This window comes from Mus pahari, chromosome 3, assembly GCF_900095145.1.
Source record: "Mus pahari chromosome 3, PAHARI_EIJ_v1.1, whole genome shotgun sequence".
NCBI classification, from domain to species: Eukaryota; Metazoa; Chordata; class Mammalia; order Rodentia; family Muridae; genus Mus; species Mus pahari.
In genome coordinates this window covers 110,651,473-110,668,616 of record NC_034592.1, presented here as the reverse complement: position 1 = coordinate 110,668,616, position 17,144 = coordinate 110,651,473, and the positions used below count along the sequence as shown (strand labels likewise).

Below are 17,144 nucleotides of genomic sequence, written 5' to 3'. Positions count from 1 at the left end.
AGAGAGAGAGAGAGAGAGAGAGAGAGAGAGAGAGAAAGAGAGGACTCAGCTTGCCAACTGTATATTGCACATCTACCCAGAGGACAGCAACAGGCACCGAGCTCCAGCTCCTTGGCATGGACTGGGTGAGGGAGTTGGCGTTGGATGGAGGAAGCACTGGAGAGTACCACCCAGCTCCTAGGATTGATGGATCAAACAACTAGCGAGGACAAGGGAGTGGTGCCACCCCACCCTGTGGCCAGAATAGGGGAGAAGATCCACAGAGTGAACCCATAATGGGTTTACACTGAACGGAGACCAGGAAACCCAGCACTAGGGTGACAGAGTCAGCTGCAGCCTTCAGATGTGGGTAACAACAGAGAGCAGAAGCAACACAGTCAGAAAGTCAGCATGTGGCCGGGAGACCTGCCTCTACCTCTGTGGGTCCCAGAAGGTAAGCCGTTGGCACCCAGCACCTATCACCCTGCCCCCACGGCCTCTGCCACGTCAGAGCCACAGGCAGTTTTATAACAGGACTCAGACATGTATCTAGAAGCTACCAACACTCAGGGGAAACCATATCAAAAGTCATTAAAGACACACCCATAAGCCTAGCATTTGGGAGGCTAAAGCAAGAGTATTGTCATGAAATGAAGGCTAGCCTGGGCTACATAGTAGGTGTCAAGTCTGGACTGTAGACCCTGTCTTAAAACAGCATCAATACAACTTAAGTTTATCCAGATAAAGACATGGTACATATAGAGGCAGTCACTAAGAAAAAAAGAATTTAGAATAAATACAAGAATATAGTCTGAAATAAATATAATGTCCCTAGAGACCTTGAAGCACATTATATACATTACAATAAAAGTCTACAATATTGGAAGTGACAGTCTAGTTGTTGAAATGTAGAAAATTTCATGAACCAGCTCAATGATCACCATGCAAAGTGGATTAATGGACTTGACTCTGACAGCCTAGAAATTCTACCCAATTCTCTACTAAAAGGTAAAGCCAAAAACATGAAGAAAAAAAAAGAATTTAAGATCCTGGTATGGTAACCCACATCTGCAATCCCAACACTTAGGAGTCTGAGACAGAAAAATCAGCCACCAATTCAGGGTCAGCACGAGCTACACAGCAGGGTCAAAGTCAACCTGTGCTATGTAGCCAGTCTGTCTCAAGGCAGCAAAAGCAAGATTTTCATAAAGAATTCAAAGGCTAGGGCTGGAGAAGTGGCTCATGCTTAAGAGCACTGGCTGCTCTGGCAGAGGACCTGGGTTTGGTTCCCAGCACCCACCTGGCGGCTCACAGCTATCTGTACATTTAGCTCCAGAGCATCTGCTGCCCTTTTATGGCTTCCACAGTCACCAGGGACACATGTGGCACACATACACACATTCAAGTAAGCACCCATAAAATAAAAATAAATCTTTAAAATTAAATAAATAGAATTCTAAAGTCATGGAGGAAAGCCAAACAGTTTAACCTTTGCCTAAAAGAACGACTGAGGGAACTCAGAAAAAACAGGAAAGTGTTTCATTGACCTGTCCGTAAGAAAGGGGTGTGTGTGTGTGTGTGTGTGTGTGTGTGTGTGTGTGTGTGTGTGTGTACTAGTTCACATGTGTACTTGTATGTGCAGGTGGGCAAGCACGTGTATTCACACAAGTGTAGGAAGGTCAGTGTTATCTTTCTCAATTACTTTCCAAAGAAGGAAGTGTTTTCCAGAGGAGGCCACAGACAGACAGAAACTGAAATTTCTCCAGCTCTTGCGGGGACATAGGCTACAGCTGAAGGATGCCAGATTCTGGAACAACCTAGAACCTGGTTGTTTCCAAGGGGTCACTCTGAGGCATGTGGCATGCCCCCTAAAAACACACATTGGTAGGGCATTGTTTCACATTATACTACAGAATGGCCTCAAACTGGAGGCCATCATCATCTTAGCCTGATGGGTGCTGGGATTACAAGCATTCCCTCCCCTCTTTCCTGGCTACATTGTTTAAATGTCCCAGTGAAGTGAGTCTGCAGGACCGATTTGGTCAAGAAGGGGAGAGACTTCTGCTCTTTCTGGTCCCCATTCTACTGCGGTGTGACCTGATAGTCCAGGCTAGAGCTTGCTTGTTCCATCTGGCCTATGAAAGCCAAGTGGCAGTGAGTGACAGCAGATGCTACATCTCTGGTCACACTGCCATTGGAGTGACCGTTAAAAAGAAAAAGGAAATACCTAGACCATATGAATGCTCTGTGGCCCTGGGATAGAACCAACTGGACCTCTGTGAGAGGCTTTTGTTTTCCTCTTCCTTTGTCCTCTACAGTAGAGACCTCTGTCCCCAGCCTGCCCCTGCTCACACTGTGTCCCTGTCCTATGCACCTGGAATCCCCTTTATGCCAACCCTGACCCTCAACCCTGAGCATGAAATCTTCCATATCCCTCTATGAACCTCCTCTAGCCCCCTGTTAACAGCAGCTTCTTCTACCTTCTCTGTCACAAACAAATCATTTCCAGTTATGACTGGTTAATGGCCAGTCCCCTCTGGAGTGAAATCACTCCTCTGGGGCCAGGGCTGGGTCTGCCATCTTTAGTGCTGTATCTGGTAGACACCGGGAGAAAATCCAGGGATTATCTGTTAAAGGAATACCTGTGTATGCTAAGGTAAGGTCCTGGAATCATATGTCTTACTAGATGGAGAGAATTTAAAACCATCTCCCCTCTAGATTTCACGAAGTGTCTTCTCTCTACTTCCCTAATGGCTTTGTAAGTCCCACTGGTGGCTCCCCTACCCTCTGAAGAAAGTTGGGGAGAGGGATGCTGAGTATTTTCGAGGCACATCTCTGAGCATGATCATCCAAGCCTGTCGCTTCTGGAGACAGCTTAAGGCAAGTCCCAGGACAGGTGTGAATAAGACCATGGCTGCTACCTGATATTTTGTATATGTGTTCCTAGGACTACATCTGGGATATACAAACATTAGGCAAGCAAACTGGATCTGTCACCACTACCATTATTGTCTAACTTCCACATGGCCTTGGGCTCAGAGAGGATAGGACACTGGAGCTGGAGGCTCCTCAGCTCACTGAGGGCCAGGGATGAGGACCACACCTAAGGCTCGCTCACCCCTAGTGCACTCTCTGACATCTCCGTGTGTAAGAGCCTGAGGTTTTGTTTGCTGCCTCCAGCTGATGCAGGACATCTGTACTTAGGCATACCTCACTGAGCTGTCAGAGGACACCACGGGGGTGGAGATGCTGGCAGCAAGCATCCCGGGTGGAAATTCCCCACGACACCCCTGGGCCCTCAGCTTTAGTTCCAACAACCAAATACTTGTCTCTTGGACATCTTCACAGATCAGCACAAGGCTGGGGCTTGAGAGCACTTTGTGTCAGTGTCATCATCTTGAAGATTGATGGCGATGTGTGACTAGGAGGAATGCCAGAGGCAACAAGCTAACTCTGAGCCAGCCAGTGAAGCTTCCTCCGCATCTTCTGTGCTCAGGGCTCTGGCCCGGATTCATGGGGGTTAGAATAACACTGTACTGGCTAACACTAGCCTGACCTCTACAGAACTCTGGGGCAGGCAGGGATGCATTCTGAAAGGACTAAGGAGTGAGTGCTTCCCCAACTCTGAAGACGGGGAGCTCTGCAGCCCAGGTCACTCTGGCTCTGATCTCCCTTCTGATCATTACCATGTCCTATAACCAGCAAAGAGATGGGAAAGCCCACTTCACTCAAGAAACAGAAATTTACCCAAAGAAACTCACAGACCAACATGGTGAGCGTTGTACAAACTTGGGTTCAAAGTGAAGTTGGTGAGAAAGCAAGGGTGGTTGCCCTGACCCTGTCATATTGGAGCTGCTTAGCTGCCCTACATGAAATGTTCTTCGTGTGAAAGATAATGGGAAAGTTCATCACCACAGGGACCAGGGGACAAGCTGATTTCATGTCCCTCCTTCTATTGCCTGTTTAGAAATGTTTGCTCTCATGAGGGATAGATGGAGGCTGACTTCATCTTACTGGGGATGGAGACAGGTAAAGCCATCCTCTGTCCAAGGGACAGTCAAACAGGACACTGGCTGCTTTTGTTTCTTCTCTGTTGCTGTGATAAAACAAAAACAAACAAACAAACAAACAAAGACCACTGTGACTTTGGAGGAAAGGGTTTACTTCGTCTTACACTTCCAGGTCACAGGTCATCATTAAGTGAAGTCAGGGCAGGAATTTGAAACAGAAACCATGGAAAAATACTGATAGCTGGCTTTGCTCACTAGCTTATTCTTATGACTCTCTTCTTTTCTTCTTTTCTTTTCTTTCTTTCTTTCTTTCTTTTTGTTTGTTTTGTTTTGTTTCTTGTCTTTGACTTTTTTCCTGGCTGTCCTGGAACTCACTCTGTAGATCAGGCTGACCTTGAACTCACAGAGATGTGCCTGCCTCTGCCTCTGGAGATCTGTGATTAAAAACTGGCATCACCATCACCCAGATGTATCTTTCTTATACAGCTATCTGCCTAGGGAATGCCACCACTCACAGAGGGCTGGGTTCTCATACATCAATTAACCATCAAGGAAATCCCCTAACTGGATTACCTTCTCAGGCTGTGTCAAGTTAATACTTAATAGATAATGTTAGCTAGGACACAGGACTATGAGAGGACTCTCCTCTAAACGACAACAATGTCACTAGAGCCACAATGATATTTGGGGATATGCCTACATAGCCAAGTCACTCAGATTTCTCAGGCCTTCAAAATCCTTCTTAGCCATAAGAATCAAAGAAATCAGAATCATTTAAGAACCACTCATCTCTTACTTCCTGAGGCAAAATAAAAATAAAATACAATTCTAAAAATGAAGATGGCTTTAGAAAAGAGTTTTCTCATGAGTTTAGAGGGTTTCCCCCACTTAATATACAGACCAATGTCCAGCTTGCTTCTGGGGAAATGCAACATTATCTTGCTACCTGTCAGGTTCTTCAAATAACAAGGTGTGTACATTGTTGATAAAGGAAGATAACAAGCCTGCGTCTCCTGTCCCTGTGAGTGTTCCTATTCCTATCTCATTCCCCACTTACTATTTCTTTCTTCCTAATCTTGAGGAAATGCTGAAGGATGAAGAGCTGGCTCCAGCTGCTTTACAGAGAATAAAGACTGTTGACCCTGTCTATCCCTGGAATAGAAATCCTCGGACAGGGTAGCGGGGCACACACCTTCAATCCCAGCACTGGGGAGGCAGAGGCAGGCAGATGTCTAAGTTCAAGGCCAGCCTGGTCTACAGATCAAGTAGGGACAGTGGAGCAGATGGGAGGGGGTAGGGGGGCACTACACAGAAAGACCCTGTCTTGAAAACAAAAAGCTGGATGTTGGTGGCTCATGCCTTTAACCCCAGCCAAGGATACAGAAAGGAACCAGGTCTTGACCCTCCTCCCCTCCACCCACCAAAAACAAAAAACAAAAACAAAACAGAAAAAAGAAAGCCTTGGGCACACGATGGAGCCAGGACAGGACTAATGTTCTGCCCCTCCTCCTGCTTCTGTTGTGTTTTGATAACGCGCTTCTCATAGCTGAGGCTGACCTTAGACTCCTCATCATTCTGTCTGCCTCTCCTGAGCAGCAGGACTGCAGGCATGCACCACCGTGCCTGGCACTGTCCTCATCTGGAAAACACTCTAAGTTGGCCATTTACATTTCCTTCCTTCCTTGAGCATTTTCAAGACCGTTAGTCTACTGCATTCTGGTTTCTCTTATTTGCTGTGCCTAATTCTGGTTCTTCTTCTTTCTCCTGATTGGGATTCGTTCAGCTCATTCAATACATTTGATATCTTTGAAACATTTCTGAAAATGTCTTCAAATTCTGTTAGTATTTTTTCTAGTTTTTTGTTTAGTTTTGCTTTTGTTCTTTTCTCCTGGGACTCCAACTATACATTTATTAGGCTTTACCTTTTTTTTCTTTAAATCTCATATTCATTTGTACTTTTCTTCCATTCATTTTAGTCCACTTACATTTACTATAACCCCTAGTGGCTGGATTTACAACTGACATCATTTTGTCTCATGCCTTTTGTGTTATTCTCTTCTTCTTTTACTTGTGTTTATACTCTCTAGTTTCCTCTAGTTTTCCTGATATCTTTTTTTTATTATTATTCTTGGCTGAGTAGTGATCTAAGCACACGTCCAGCTATGTCATATCCTGCTCCAGGTGATGTTTTCTGGGTTCTTTTCGGGGTTTTGAATCTCAGCATTTTGCATGAGGTGTTCAGAGATAGTGAAACAATGCTAGTCAGCTTTCTATTACTACAACAAAGCACTGTGGTGACTTGGTGAGGGAAAAGGTTTGGTTGGCTCACAGTTTTGTAGATTTGAGTCCATGGTCTCTAGGCCCTGTCATTTGGGGTTTGTGGTGGCACTGTGGGTCACGGCCAGAGCCTATGGCAGAGGAGGCCTCAAGAGAGCCAAGGAGCAAAAGGAAGAGTGTGTGTCACAGTCCAAATGCGGACATCCCTCATCCCCCAGTGACCTAATTTCCTTCCACTAGGCCCTATTTTCTAACGATTCTGCTACTTGGTATGTGGGAGAGGTGTTAGAAGGCTAGGGATCGAGAACCTGGGGTCTCTCACACATGCTAGGCAGGTGCTCTACCTTTGAACTATATCCCCAGATCTCTGCCACTTAGTAGTGCCATGAGCTGGGGAGTCAGTCTTCACCACATGAGCCTCTAAGGGACACTCACAATAACAGATAGAGACAGTCCAGAGTTTGTCCTCCAGAGCTCCAATTTGATGTGACATACTGATCTGCTATTTTGAAGCCCTTTTCTGCTTAGCTCCAACAGCCTGGTCATCTCTGGGTTCTGAGCAGACATCATGATCCGATACTTTTTCATCCTCACCACTAGAGATCTTCCGTTATATGCTGGGTACTGTGATTTGTTAAGAGGTCTGGTATTCAGTTACTCCCCTATAAAGACTGAGGAGGGTTTTTTGGGCGGTGGGATTCTGGTGAGAGAGTTTGCTGGGCATAGTGCTTGCTGAAGAAGCATGATGAGCTACATTTAGATCTCCAGCATCCACATGAGAGCTGACAATCACCCCGTCACCGTGGAGACAGACAGGTGGGTCCCAGAGGCTTTCTGGGCAGCCAGCCTAGCTGAAATTGTCAACTCCATGTTTAGTGAGATGCCCTGTTTCAAAAACCACTGCGGAAAGCATTAGATGAAGACACCTAACATCTGGCTTTCATAAATTCACTTCACACAGGCATGCACACACACACACACACACACACACACACACACACACACACACACATACACACACAGTAAATGTTGGGCTGGGAGTGTAACTCAATTGTAAAAGTATATGCACAATATGTATATAGTATATGCACAACTGCTACATAGATGAGGCATGCTGGCACGTGCCTATCATCCCAGCATTTGGGAGATAGAGGCAGAAAGATCAGGAGTTCAAGGCTAACCTGAGCTCTACAAGATCTTGTCTCAATTTTAAAAACATTAAAGAAAAAAAAAACAAAACAAAATGTTGAGTTTTGTTTTTAGAGTTGTCAGATTCGGGGCCTATTGGGCTTTGAGGCTTCAAATGCTCAGGTCAGACCCAGACTGGCTGCCTGCTGATCCATCTGTAGAACCCTCAGCCACTTCTCTAGCACCACATCTGCCTGCATGCTGCCATACTCCCTACAATAACAGTGAACTAAACATCTGAGCTGTAAGCTAACCCCAGTTAAGAGTCGCTGCCGTCATGGTGTCTCTTCACAGCAATAGACTCCCTAACAAAGACAGGCATAACTTTGTCCAGTGAAGCCCCACCTCCTAAATGTCCCATTGCCTCCCAATAGCACCACAGACAAGCAATCATAGTTTTAGCACATGAGCCTTTCAGGAGACATTTATCATCCATCCCATGACTCTGTGGTTCCCTCCTTCCCTGGATCCCAACCTCTCAGACCACCCCTGCACTCTGATCTATTTCCTCCATCTGTGAACACCAGCACGAGGCAGTTTTGAGCACCATCATTTAGGGCAGTATACTGAGTGAAATGATGAAATAAATGCTGGGTTCTTTTCATGTGCTCCCTTCTCACAAGGATCACTGTGCTCACTGCTGTTCCAGTGCTCTTAGAGAGCTACAGTGTGGAGTCTGTGTAGATCTGAGGGGGGCTTTCAGTCCTGAGCTAAGGCTGCTGCCAGACTCTCCGTTGCTTATGTACTCCTTCCCCATGTTCAAGAGGGTTGAGGTACCAAGAAATGGTAAAATATAGATAGATAGATAGATAGATAGATAGATAGATAGATAGATAGATAGATAGATGGATGGATGGATGGATGGATGGATGGATGGATGGATAGATAGATAGATAGATAGATAGATAGATAGATAGATAGATAGATAGATAGATAGATAGATAGATAGATAGATAGATTTAGGGCTGGCATCATGTCTCAGTCAGTAAAGGTGCTTGCTGCCAAGACTTTAATCACCTGAGTTCAGTCCCACATGGTGGAAAGAGAGAACCAACTCTTGACAATTGTCCTCTGTCCTCCACATATATGCTATGGCATGTACACACACACACACACACACACACACACACACACACACACACACTGCATTGGCTTTTCTACCTGAACACTCAAATGAGCATCGCTGGTGTCTTGGGGCCCTGTCCTGTGCAGCTGTCAGTTGAGATCCTTTCTTCCTGTGGCTCTGTCTTTCTTTCCCCTGGACTTCATTGTGACTGAGCTGCATGCCTGAGGCCCTTCTTCAACTTGTGTGTGTGTGTGTTCACACACACACACACACACACAGAGAGAGAGAGAGAGAGAGAGAGAGAGAGAGAGAGAGAGAGAGAGAGAGAGAGAAGGGAGGCTCACCTACTGTGCTGTGCTGGGTCACCTTCCTTGTCAACGGGGCTGGATTGGGAATTACCTGGGAGACACACCTGTGAATGTGCCTGGGTTTCCAGAGATTTAACTGAGGGGAGACCCACCCTGAGTGTGGGCAGCAGCATCCTAAGCACTGAGGGCCTTGACTAAATAAAAAAGAGAGGAGGAGGCAGCTGAGCATCAATGCTCATCTCTCTGAGCCCTAGACCTCCAGTTCTGTATTCTTGCTGGTCCCCCCCCCTTTTTTGAGAGTCTGGCCTCCATAACTAATAAGTAATGTATTAATTAGGATTCTCTTGGTTACAAGTAACAGCAACCCAACTCAAGTTGTTGGCTTAAGCACTAACTGGTGGGATTCCTGGCTCATATAACTGAGTAAGAAAGTGCTATCAGGTACAGCTGGATCCAGGTACACAACAGCCACTGTTGCTTTCCTCTTTCCTCTTATCTCCCCAGGGAACAGCATTCTCAGGCTCCTTGTTGACACCTCAGGGTGCCCAGTGACTCCAAAGTAGGAGTCACTGTAGGGCTCTTGTGGTCCAGGTCGCATCCAACCCGAGCTGTCCATGCTAGAAGGCAGCACAGAGGGAAACAGAGGAGTCAGGCCACAGACCAGTTCCATTCAGATCTCCAAAACCACCGTCCTGTGGCTTCAGGAGCAAAGAGCCTGGCAAATGGCAAATGCAATCCTGGTGCAGTTACCAAGTCTGAATGGGGATGGTGAGCAAGCAAACATGGCCTTTGTTGAGGCACAGCCACAGTCAGAGGGTTAAATGTAAAACAGACAGAACCCCATGGCCATCTTGAGATGGTGGCTTTGGTGGCTGATTGGAGCAGTGTGGCTGGGAGGGGTTGGGGATCTAGGTTGGGAGTCCAGGAGGGAGGGGAGGGGTGTGGCTGAGCTGCTGGGTAGAGCAGAGAGCAATGGAGGCATGGTGCCAGAGCACAGAGGTAGATGGGAAGGGGATGGCATGGGAAGGGAGGAAGACTGGAGAGGCACAGGCTGGAGGGGATGAAGAGGTCAGCTTTGGGTGTGACACACCCAGGACATCACATGTGAAGTACCTTTTGCTTGTGGGACCCCACGCCCGGGCAGCTTAGTTCCCGTGAAGCATAAGAACAACTCATTGAACAATGCCTGCTCTGCCCAGTACAATGAACTAGAGCTAACGGAACCCTGTTCCTGGGACAGCTGGGACCAGTCTGTTACTGAGCTGTCCCCAGGGAATGGGTCCTGAGATGGCCCTGGTCAAGACCTGCAAGAGTCAGAATCTTTGGAGTCTGGGCTAGCTTGGTGTCTGGAGCAGGAAATAGCATGTCATGTCAGTCAAACTTCCAGCCTTGGAAAACTAACAGCAGGAGTTGTGTGAGAAATAAGAGACAGAGACATAGGAGGTGGAGACAGGCCAGACACGAAGCAGAGGGAGTTCAGGGAGGGCCACCAAGCAGGGCTGGTGTCATCTTAGTAGGCTTCTTGGAGACAGCATCAAAGAAGCAGCTTCAATATCCCAGGCCAAAAGGACACTATGACCTCAAGTGCAACCTCTTTGAATTTCAGCCAGCCAGTCTGATAACTCTCTAAACCAGGCCAGGCTTTCACACACCCCTGAGTACCCTATACATCCTGAGGCCTTCAAGTGAGCTCTGCCCCTCTGCCTTCTTTAGGAAGCATGGGCTGCTGCTCTCCGTAGCTCCCTCATCTTCACCTACAGATATTCCCCACCCCATACCCTCCCTGTACCTTGGCCCTCTCATCCTTTCCCCAAAGGCTATACAAGTGCTTCCCAACAAGCGGCAGCAGGCGCGGGAACAGGAGAGGGATAACTACTAGCCAAAGCGGACAGCCCCTGGGGGCGTGGCCCGCCAGAGGGCGTGGCCTGACTTGCTAGCTAAGAGAAGCCACTTGAGCGCTGAGTCTAGGGAAGAAGGATGTGAGAGAACTGTCACCTAGCGTCAGTGGACCTAGGTTACACGCGAGGCCCAACTCGGAGCGACCTGGGGAGTCCACTTCCATCCATTAGGCCTGAAGCCCAGGCTGTTCATACCGCGGGGCTACTGAGCTCTTGAGCCTCGGATCCACTTAGGCGTCGTTAATATTTTACGCCGCACAGCCAGGGGATCGATGACTTGCTTATAGCTCAGTGCTTATGAGCAGCCACTGACGCTTACACTGGCATCTGAAGATGCTCAGGAGCACAAGGGAAATTGAGGCAGGGAGGTAGCGGTGGGTGCCAGCATCAGGAGGCTCTGAGGGACTGCTTCCCATGTACGCTGGATTCTCTGCCTCATCTGATATAGCTGTCTTCCTGCACAGCTGGGCTGAGTGTAAACCATTGGGCGAGGGGATCGGAGCCCACTCAGGTGCCACCAGTAGTCTCAGTCGATCTTTTATGAGACTTCAGAGAGGCTAGTCACCGCCCCCATTTTATAGGGGAACTGAGGCTTACAGAGGTAATGACTCTGGGGTGTCTATCAGGACTTTGACTCCATATGGAAACTGAGGCATGGACTGGGTATTTCTTGGTTCTTAAGTGTGTAATTTATAGAGCGCAGGAGACCTTTGACCTTCTGGCCTTTTTTAAAAACAAAAACAAAAAAAAACATTTTAGCGAGTCGAGTTCTTCAGCAGAGCTGTCTGGTGATTTCCTCCTCTCTGCCTACCTTTCTGGCCTTGATCAATGGAGACTACAGCCGGATTAACCTGAACTAAAAGCCGTTCGCTTACAGCTCCTTAAAATTCTCGCCCAAACTCTGGCTTTTAATTAAACCGGTTAAATTAGTGAGCCTGTGACCCCCCCCCCCTTGAGTAATTTACCCCATCCCCGGGCCTCAGTTTCCTTGTCTATAAAACGGAAGATGAGGAATGCCCACTGTAGGAACTCTTTAAATATATACAACAGCATGGCCTAGATATGTGCGCTCCGACGCAGGTGGGGTGGGCACAGGGGCTCTCTGCTAGGGTTTCCATCCCCTCCTGAGGACTAAACACTGCGCCTAGGACTAAACACTGTGTTGATGCTCTTTGAATAAATAGGCGAGTAGTTCGTAAGCTCCTAAAGGCAATCTGAGGTTGTTCGGGCTGGGGGTGGGAACAGCGCCCTTAGGCGTGAAGCGGATCTCAATTTCCCCTTCTGCTAAAATAGCAAGGGGTTGGGATTGGCGGCGGCAGCACTTCCCACCAGGTCCCTCTGGGGTTGGTGGGGACTCCCGAGGCGCGCTGCGCCCGCTGGGGGGCAGCAGAGAGTCAGCACTGCGCCCAGCACGCGAAGGCGCTTCGCAGCCTGGAGCATCTCGACCCCGCCCTGCCACTCCCCGCCCTCCCCTCCCTCCTCCTTCCTTTCCGCTATTTCCTTGGCCCTACCCAGTGCCCTAAGAGAAGAAATACACCCACAAACTAATTAGCACAGCTCTCAGCAGTAGTTTAGACCTTCCCGACATCCAAAAAGGCATATCGGCTCTCTATGAAAAAAGCTGAATGTCTGAGTACTCGACCAAAGTCATACAGGAGTCAGAATCTGAACTCAGTTCAGTAGGTTTCAGTGCCAAAGCCAGAGCTTCCTCCTAAGGCCTCGGGAGCGCAAGCAGGTTTCCAGAACTGGCGTACGCTGAATACCAACTTCTCCATCTTCAAAGATGGGTGGATCGGGATCAAGTTGAATCTCAAACTGTGGGCTGAGTCGCAGGAAACATCCCGGAGACTCAGGGCTTCCCGGATCCTCCGCACCTCTCCCACTGACTCTTGCAGGGAGTTTGGCCACTGCGCCCCTCCTCCTGAGCACCGGCTCCTTCCAGCGGGTGGGGAAACCGCAGACCGCGCGGCCTCCCCGAGGCTGGCGGGGGAGCGGTGGCGACACGCCAGGTTCAGTCTGGAGCTGGACCGTATAGGGCGGGGCCTCGTCCCTCCCGCCTCTTCCTGGGCTGGCAAGGAGGGGCCGCAAGGGACGAGTCCCAGAGTGGTCGCTGCGCCTAGGCCAATGAGCGCGCGGGGAGCCGCGATGGAGCCTGGGGCGGCCAGGAGCTCCCGGGACCCCCCGCCTGTGTGGCCCCGAGCCCTCGGGGCAGGACTGGGGGCGGCAAAGTCGTGGTGCCCCGTATGGGGAATGGGGGCGCTGCTGGCTCACACTGATCCCAGGAGCTGCGCCCCACGCTGCAGCCGCCGCCGCGCCTCGAAGTTTGGTGGCTAATTTGGAAAGTTGAGCCGGGGCTCCAGCATCACGACCGGTTCTGCTCACTGCCGCTTTCTCCTCAACGGGGTCCCGTCCCCACCAAACACCCGTAGCCCCGCCTGCCCGGGGCATGTGAGCCGCCGCCCCTGAGGCCGGGCGGGAGGCTCCGGCCCCGGCGCCTCCAGGCAGCGCAAGGCGGAGGGGTGCGCCCGGGTCCCAGCCGCGCTCGCCATGGGGATTCAGGGTATGGAGCTGTGCGCCATGGCCGTGGTGGTGCTGCTGTTCATTGCCGTCCTCAAGCAGTTCGGCATCTTGGAACCCATGTCCATGGAAGGTAACATGTGGCCGCCCGCCCCTCTGTGGCTCTTCCCGGGGAAGCCAGGGGTCGGTAGAAGGATAGCTGCCTCGGCTCAGACGCCGCCCCCTCCTGGCTGGGGAGGGCTGGGTCTTGGACCTAGAGGGCAGAGAGAGCTCGGGCTGAACGGACCAAACTGGACTGCAGCTTTGGCGTAGATGGGAGGGATGCGCAGGGTGACATCTTGAGCGAGCATTCCTAGCTGACCTAGGCTTGAGAGTCCGAGCTACCTTTGGCTTGGGCCGCCCGGGAGAGGCAGGGGGGCCAGGGGGTAGGGGCTGGGAAAAACCCGGGACCCGTAAAAAAAAAAAAAAAAAAAAAAAGGTTTGAGACCTTTGCCAGTGTTGAAACTGTCCCTTTCGCCTTCCATCTGGTGTCCAGTTCCCTGTCTCCACGCAGAACTCCTGTCCCTAAGATCAGTAACCAAATCCGCAGCCACATTTCTGTACTAATAAAATATTAACAAGAGAAAGCAGACTATTCTTAAATCGGTCCTGACCATCTCTTTGAGACCCCTGACAAATATTCTCCGACATGAATATCAACTGCAGGACTCTACCACTTCTGAGCAGGTTAGAAGGAGGGACTGTCTCTGGACAAATAGTTGGGCTAAGAGAAGGGAACACCGTCTCCAGCTGTGCCAAAGGTTCAGGCGTAGTCCTGCTCCTCAGAGCTGAGAGAAAGGGGCTGGCTGCAGGTCACCTAGTATCCATGAGTATCCTGCTGGTTCAGCACTTTCACGACCTTGCCAGGCCCCAGTTCTTGAGAATGGAACCCAGAGGCTGGGGGAGGGAGGTTGCGCCTGTCTCTGAGCTGCCTAGCATCCTCTTGGACACCGGAATGTGTCCCAACCCCCTGCAAAGGGCTGATGAGGGCCGGAAAGGGCAGTCCAGGACGCAAGGCATAGCCCTGCTCTGTTCCTGAGGGGCAGAGTTGGTCCTTTCCTAGAAACTTATCACCACACGGGCCCCACAGACGCCATGGGCTCCCTCGTTCCTCTTTTCTAAATCTGCAAATGAGGACCAGAGAGAAATAGTAGCTTAAACCACCACCACCTTGAGCGCTTAGGCTCTAGTGGGCAGGAGAGTTGCCCAAACTTGCCTGGCTGGAGATAGACTCTGGCACTGAGTTCGGTGGGGACCAATGTGAGGGTGCTTGGGGTCCCAGCAAGGGTGGACAGGGGTTTGCATACCTCCAGAAGATTTCCTGTCCTTCTGTCACCTTCTGCCACCTCCTTTGGAAGCCTGGAGAGTATGTAGTATGATGGCCAGGAAGCCATGACCATTCCATTGCAAATCCCTGCTTCCCAGGCCTTCTTGGACCTTCATCCCTGCTCATGCCCAGAAACACCAGTCAGCCTCGTTTCCATAACACTGCAAAGGTCACTTCTGCCAAGGTGTGGGGCAGTCTGAAGTTTGACTTTGTGAGTTCTCAGGAGAACTGTCGTTATAAGGTGGACAGTATTCCTAAGACAGTGTATGGTGTGTTTGACCTGCTAACCGGCCCCCTTCAAAACTCAGAACACCCTACTTTTCTATCCCACGTGTGCCTTTGGGAGTTATGGAGTCTTGACGCAGGTGGGGGAACACACAGCCTGAGACAGTGAGGCCTGAGAGGGGATCCTGTCATCCTCACAAACTATAAAGCCCCTTAACCGCGCCAAGTCTCCACAGCACCATCTGTAAATTGGGCCTGATGACTTAACTCCTGCTCCCCCCGCCCCCAAGGTCCATGTCAGGCTTCCATGGTCAGTACCCTGCTAGATCAGTATTATTCGATCACCACCAGCAAGGGGGTGGTTACTCGTAAGAACAGAAATAATTCAGGGTTTAACACATTTCTTCAGTGGAGACAACTTTCCCCTCCCCCAATGCTTGGGTCAGAGCAGGGGGGTGGGGGTGGGAGTTGTAAGTTCTAGATGTTCTGTGTTGATGGGGAGTGGTGCCAGCTGAGAGCCAGAAGCACCTAGTGGCAGGCGGCAGCTAAGGGAGCATCCGATGTGCTGTGAAGAGCCCGAGGCCAGCCATCTGACTGGGGAGGAGCTGTTCTGCTTGCTGCTGGGGTGAAAGGTGGCCGGTGCACCAGGTCCGTGTCCGGGACACATGTGCGCATGTGCAATGGGCCATAGCTCTTCTCTTCTCTGAGCCTCCGTGGTTTTCATCCGTAAGAAACCAGAGCGGCGAGTCCTTCGGGACTGGTAGGAACTGAAGAGCCTGGAGCTTTTCAGAAGGTCATGAACGGGCCCTGGGACCAGGACCCAGCACAGGCTGGGCTGAGGGGCTAGAATTTGTGTAAGTGATGTCTGGCATGTAGGTTCTGGGCCTGGCAAGTCCATAAAAGCCCTGAAGTTAGAAAAGCATCTCTGGGTTGGTAGCTTTCCCTGGCTGACATTCAGTTCTACAGGGAGCCCCAACTCTCTCTCTGAGGTTCTTCCCTAAGCCTTGCTTGAGGCACAGATAGAGGGTGTCCCAGTTGCTTGCTGCATCCCTGGTGTCTTTGAGGTACTGATGAGGTATTTCTTGGCCTCCCCCACACAGAAGCCTCAACTCCCATACACCTGGGCTTCCTCACAGCTCCACACACATACAAGGCTGCTTCCTGAGTGCATTGGTCATTTTTTTAAGTGGGCTCTGCTTGGCACCAACAGCGTGGGGGCGTGGCTATATGCTGCCCTCTAGAGTCCCACCGTGCCTGGGACCAGACAGCTGCATAGTGAGGACTTGTTGACTCCATGAGGGAATCTCCCCAACAGGGAGAGAAAACCGGGGCCTTCTTTCTGCCTCCAGCCCCTGCTGCCCACTGAGCCTGAGGCTGGATTCTGGGAGACATGAACAGGCTTCTAAGTGTCAGGGGTGGGGTCTGCTGCAGAGTGTACAGAGGCTGGGAGATGGTGTGTGTGTTCAGTGTCAGTGGAGGGTGCGTGTGACTGGATGGGGAGCAAGGAACAAGATGTGGGGGCCCAGTCAGGTTATTGGGGCACTGGTTGGTATTTTGGGGGAAAAGTGTTAAATAGGGTCTCCCTAGGTGGCCCAAACTGGCTCCAAATTTGTGATCTTCCTGCCTCTCCCTGCCTCTCCATCCCATCCTGGGACTGTAGATATGTTGTCCACCAGGCCTGGGTGGGACATTGGCTCTCAAAGAGGCTGTTTGGTATAATATCTGAGGGGGCTCTTAAATGCACGCCTAGTATGTCCACCGCAGGCATTCAGTGCCTGAGGTCTCTAGGCACGTTCCCCTTTAGGAACATTGCCTTTTATTCTTAGAGAGGTCTGGACTCTCAGAGGCAGGCAGGGTTAACCTCGAAGGCACAAGGCCTACAAGGATAAGCAGTCATGGTTTCTCAGTGTGTCCCATGCCAGTGGCAGGAACATCCCCTAGGGTTGTTAGACATGAACATCCAGGCAGGCCTAGTAGGTCAGACTTATAAACCCAGCATCAGGGGAGGCAAAGGTTGGAACGTCAGTGACTCCCTAGGTTATACTCAGTTGAAAGCCAGACCAAGCAACTTGATGAGACTCTGTCTCAAAATAAAAAGTTAAAAACGGACGGAGGATATAGCTCAGCAGGAGAGCATTTAGTGTATGTGGGGCCACGGGGGCCGTGCCCGGTCCTACTGGAGGCATTCGCAGCCATCCTGGAGGGATACAGCAAGTGGGTAGGCTCTGAGTCCAAGGAAGGACAGCTAGAGCTTGCTGTGAGAGGTGGTCAAGGAATAGAAGGGAGGGCTGCCACTGGGGCATGGGGGGG

The 17,144-nt window shown here is 50.3% G+C and overlaps 1 protein-coding gene across 3 annotated transcripts in view; it reads left to right on the top strand.

Annotated features, from left to right (window-relative positions):
* The window catches only part of Kcnip3 (potassium voltage-gated channel interacting protein 3), a 64,971-nt gene that overhangs the window by 26,041 nt on the left and 21,786 nt on the right, over positions 1–17,144 (top strand). Inside the window, exon 1 of one of the 3 annotated variants that reach the window (XM_021192308.2) lies at positions 12,881–13,376. The exons of the other annotated variants lie outside the window; for them this stretch is intronic. Within the exon in view, the coding sequence (XP_021047967.1) occupies positions 13,274–13,376 (103 nt within the window). The 5' untranslated portion in view covers positions 12,881–13,273. Of the gene's footprint in view, positions 1–12,880; positions 13,377–17,144 lie in introns of those variants that run through there. 3 annotated transcript variants of the gene reach the window in all.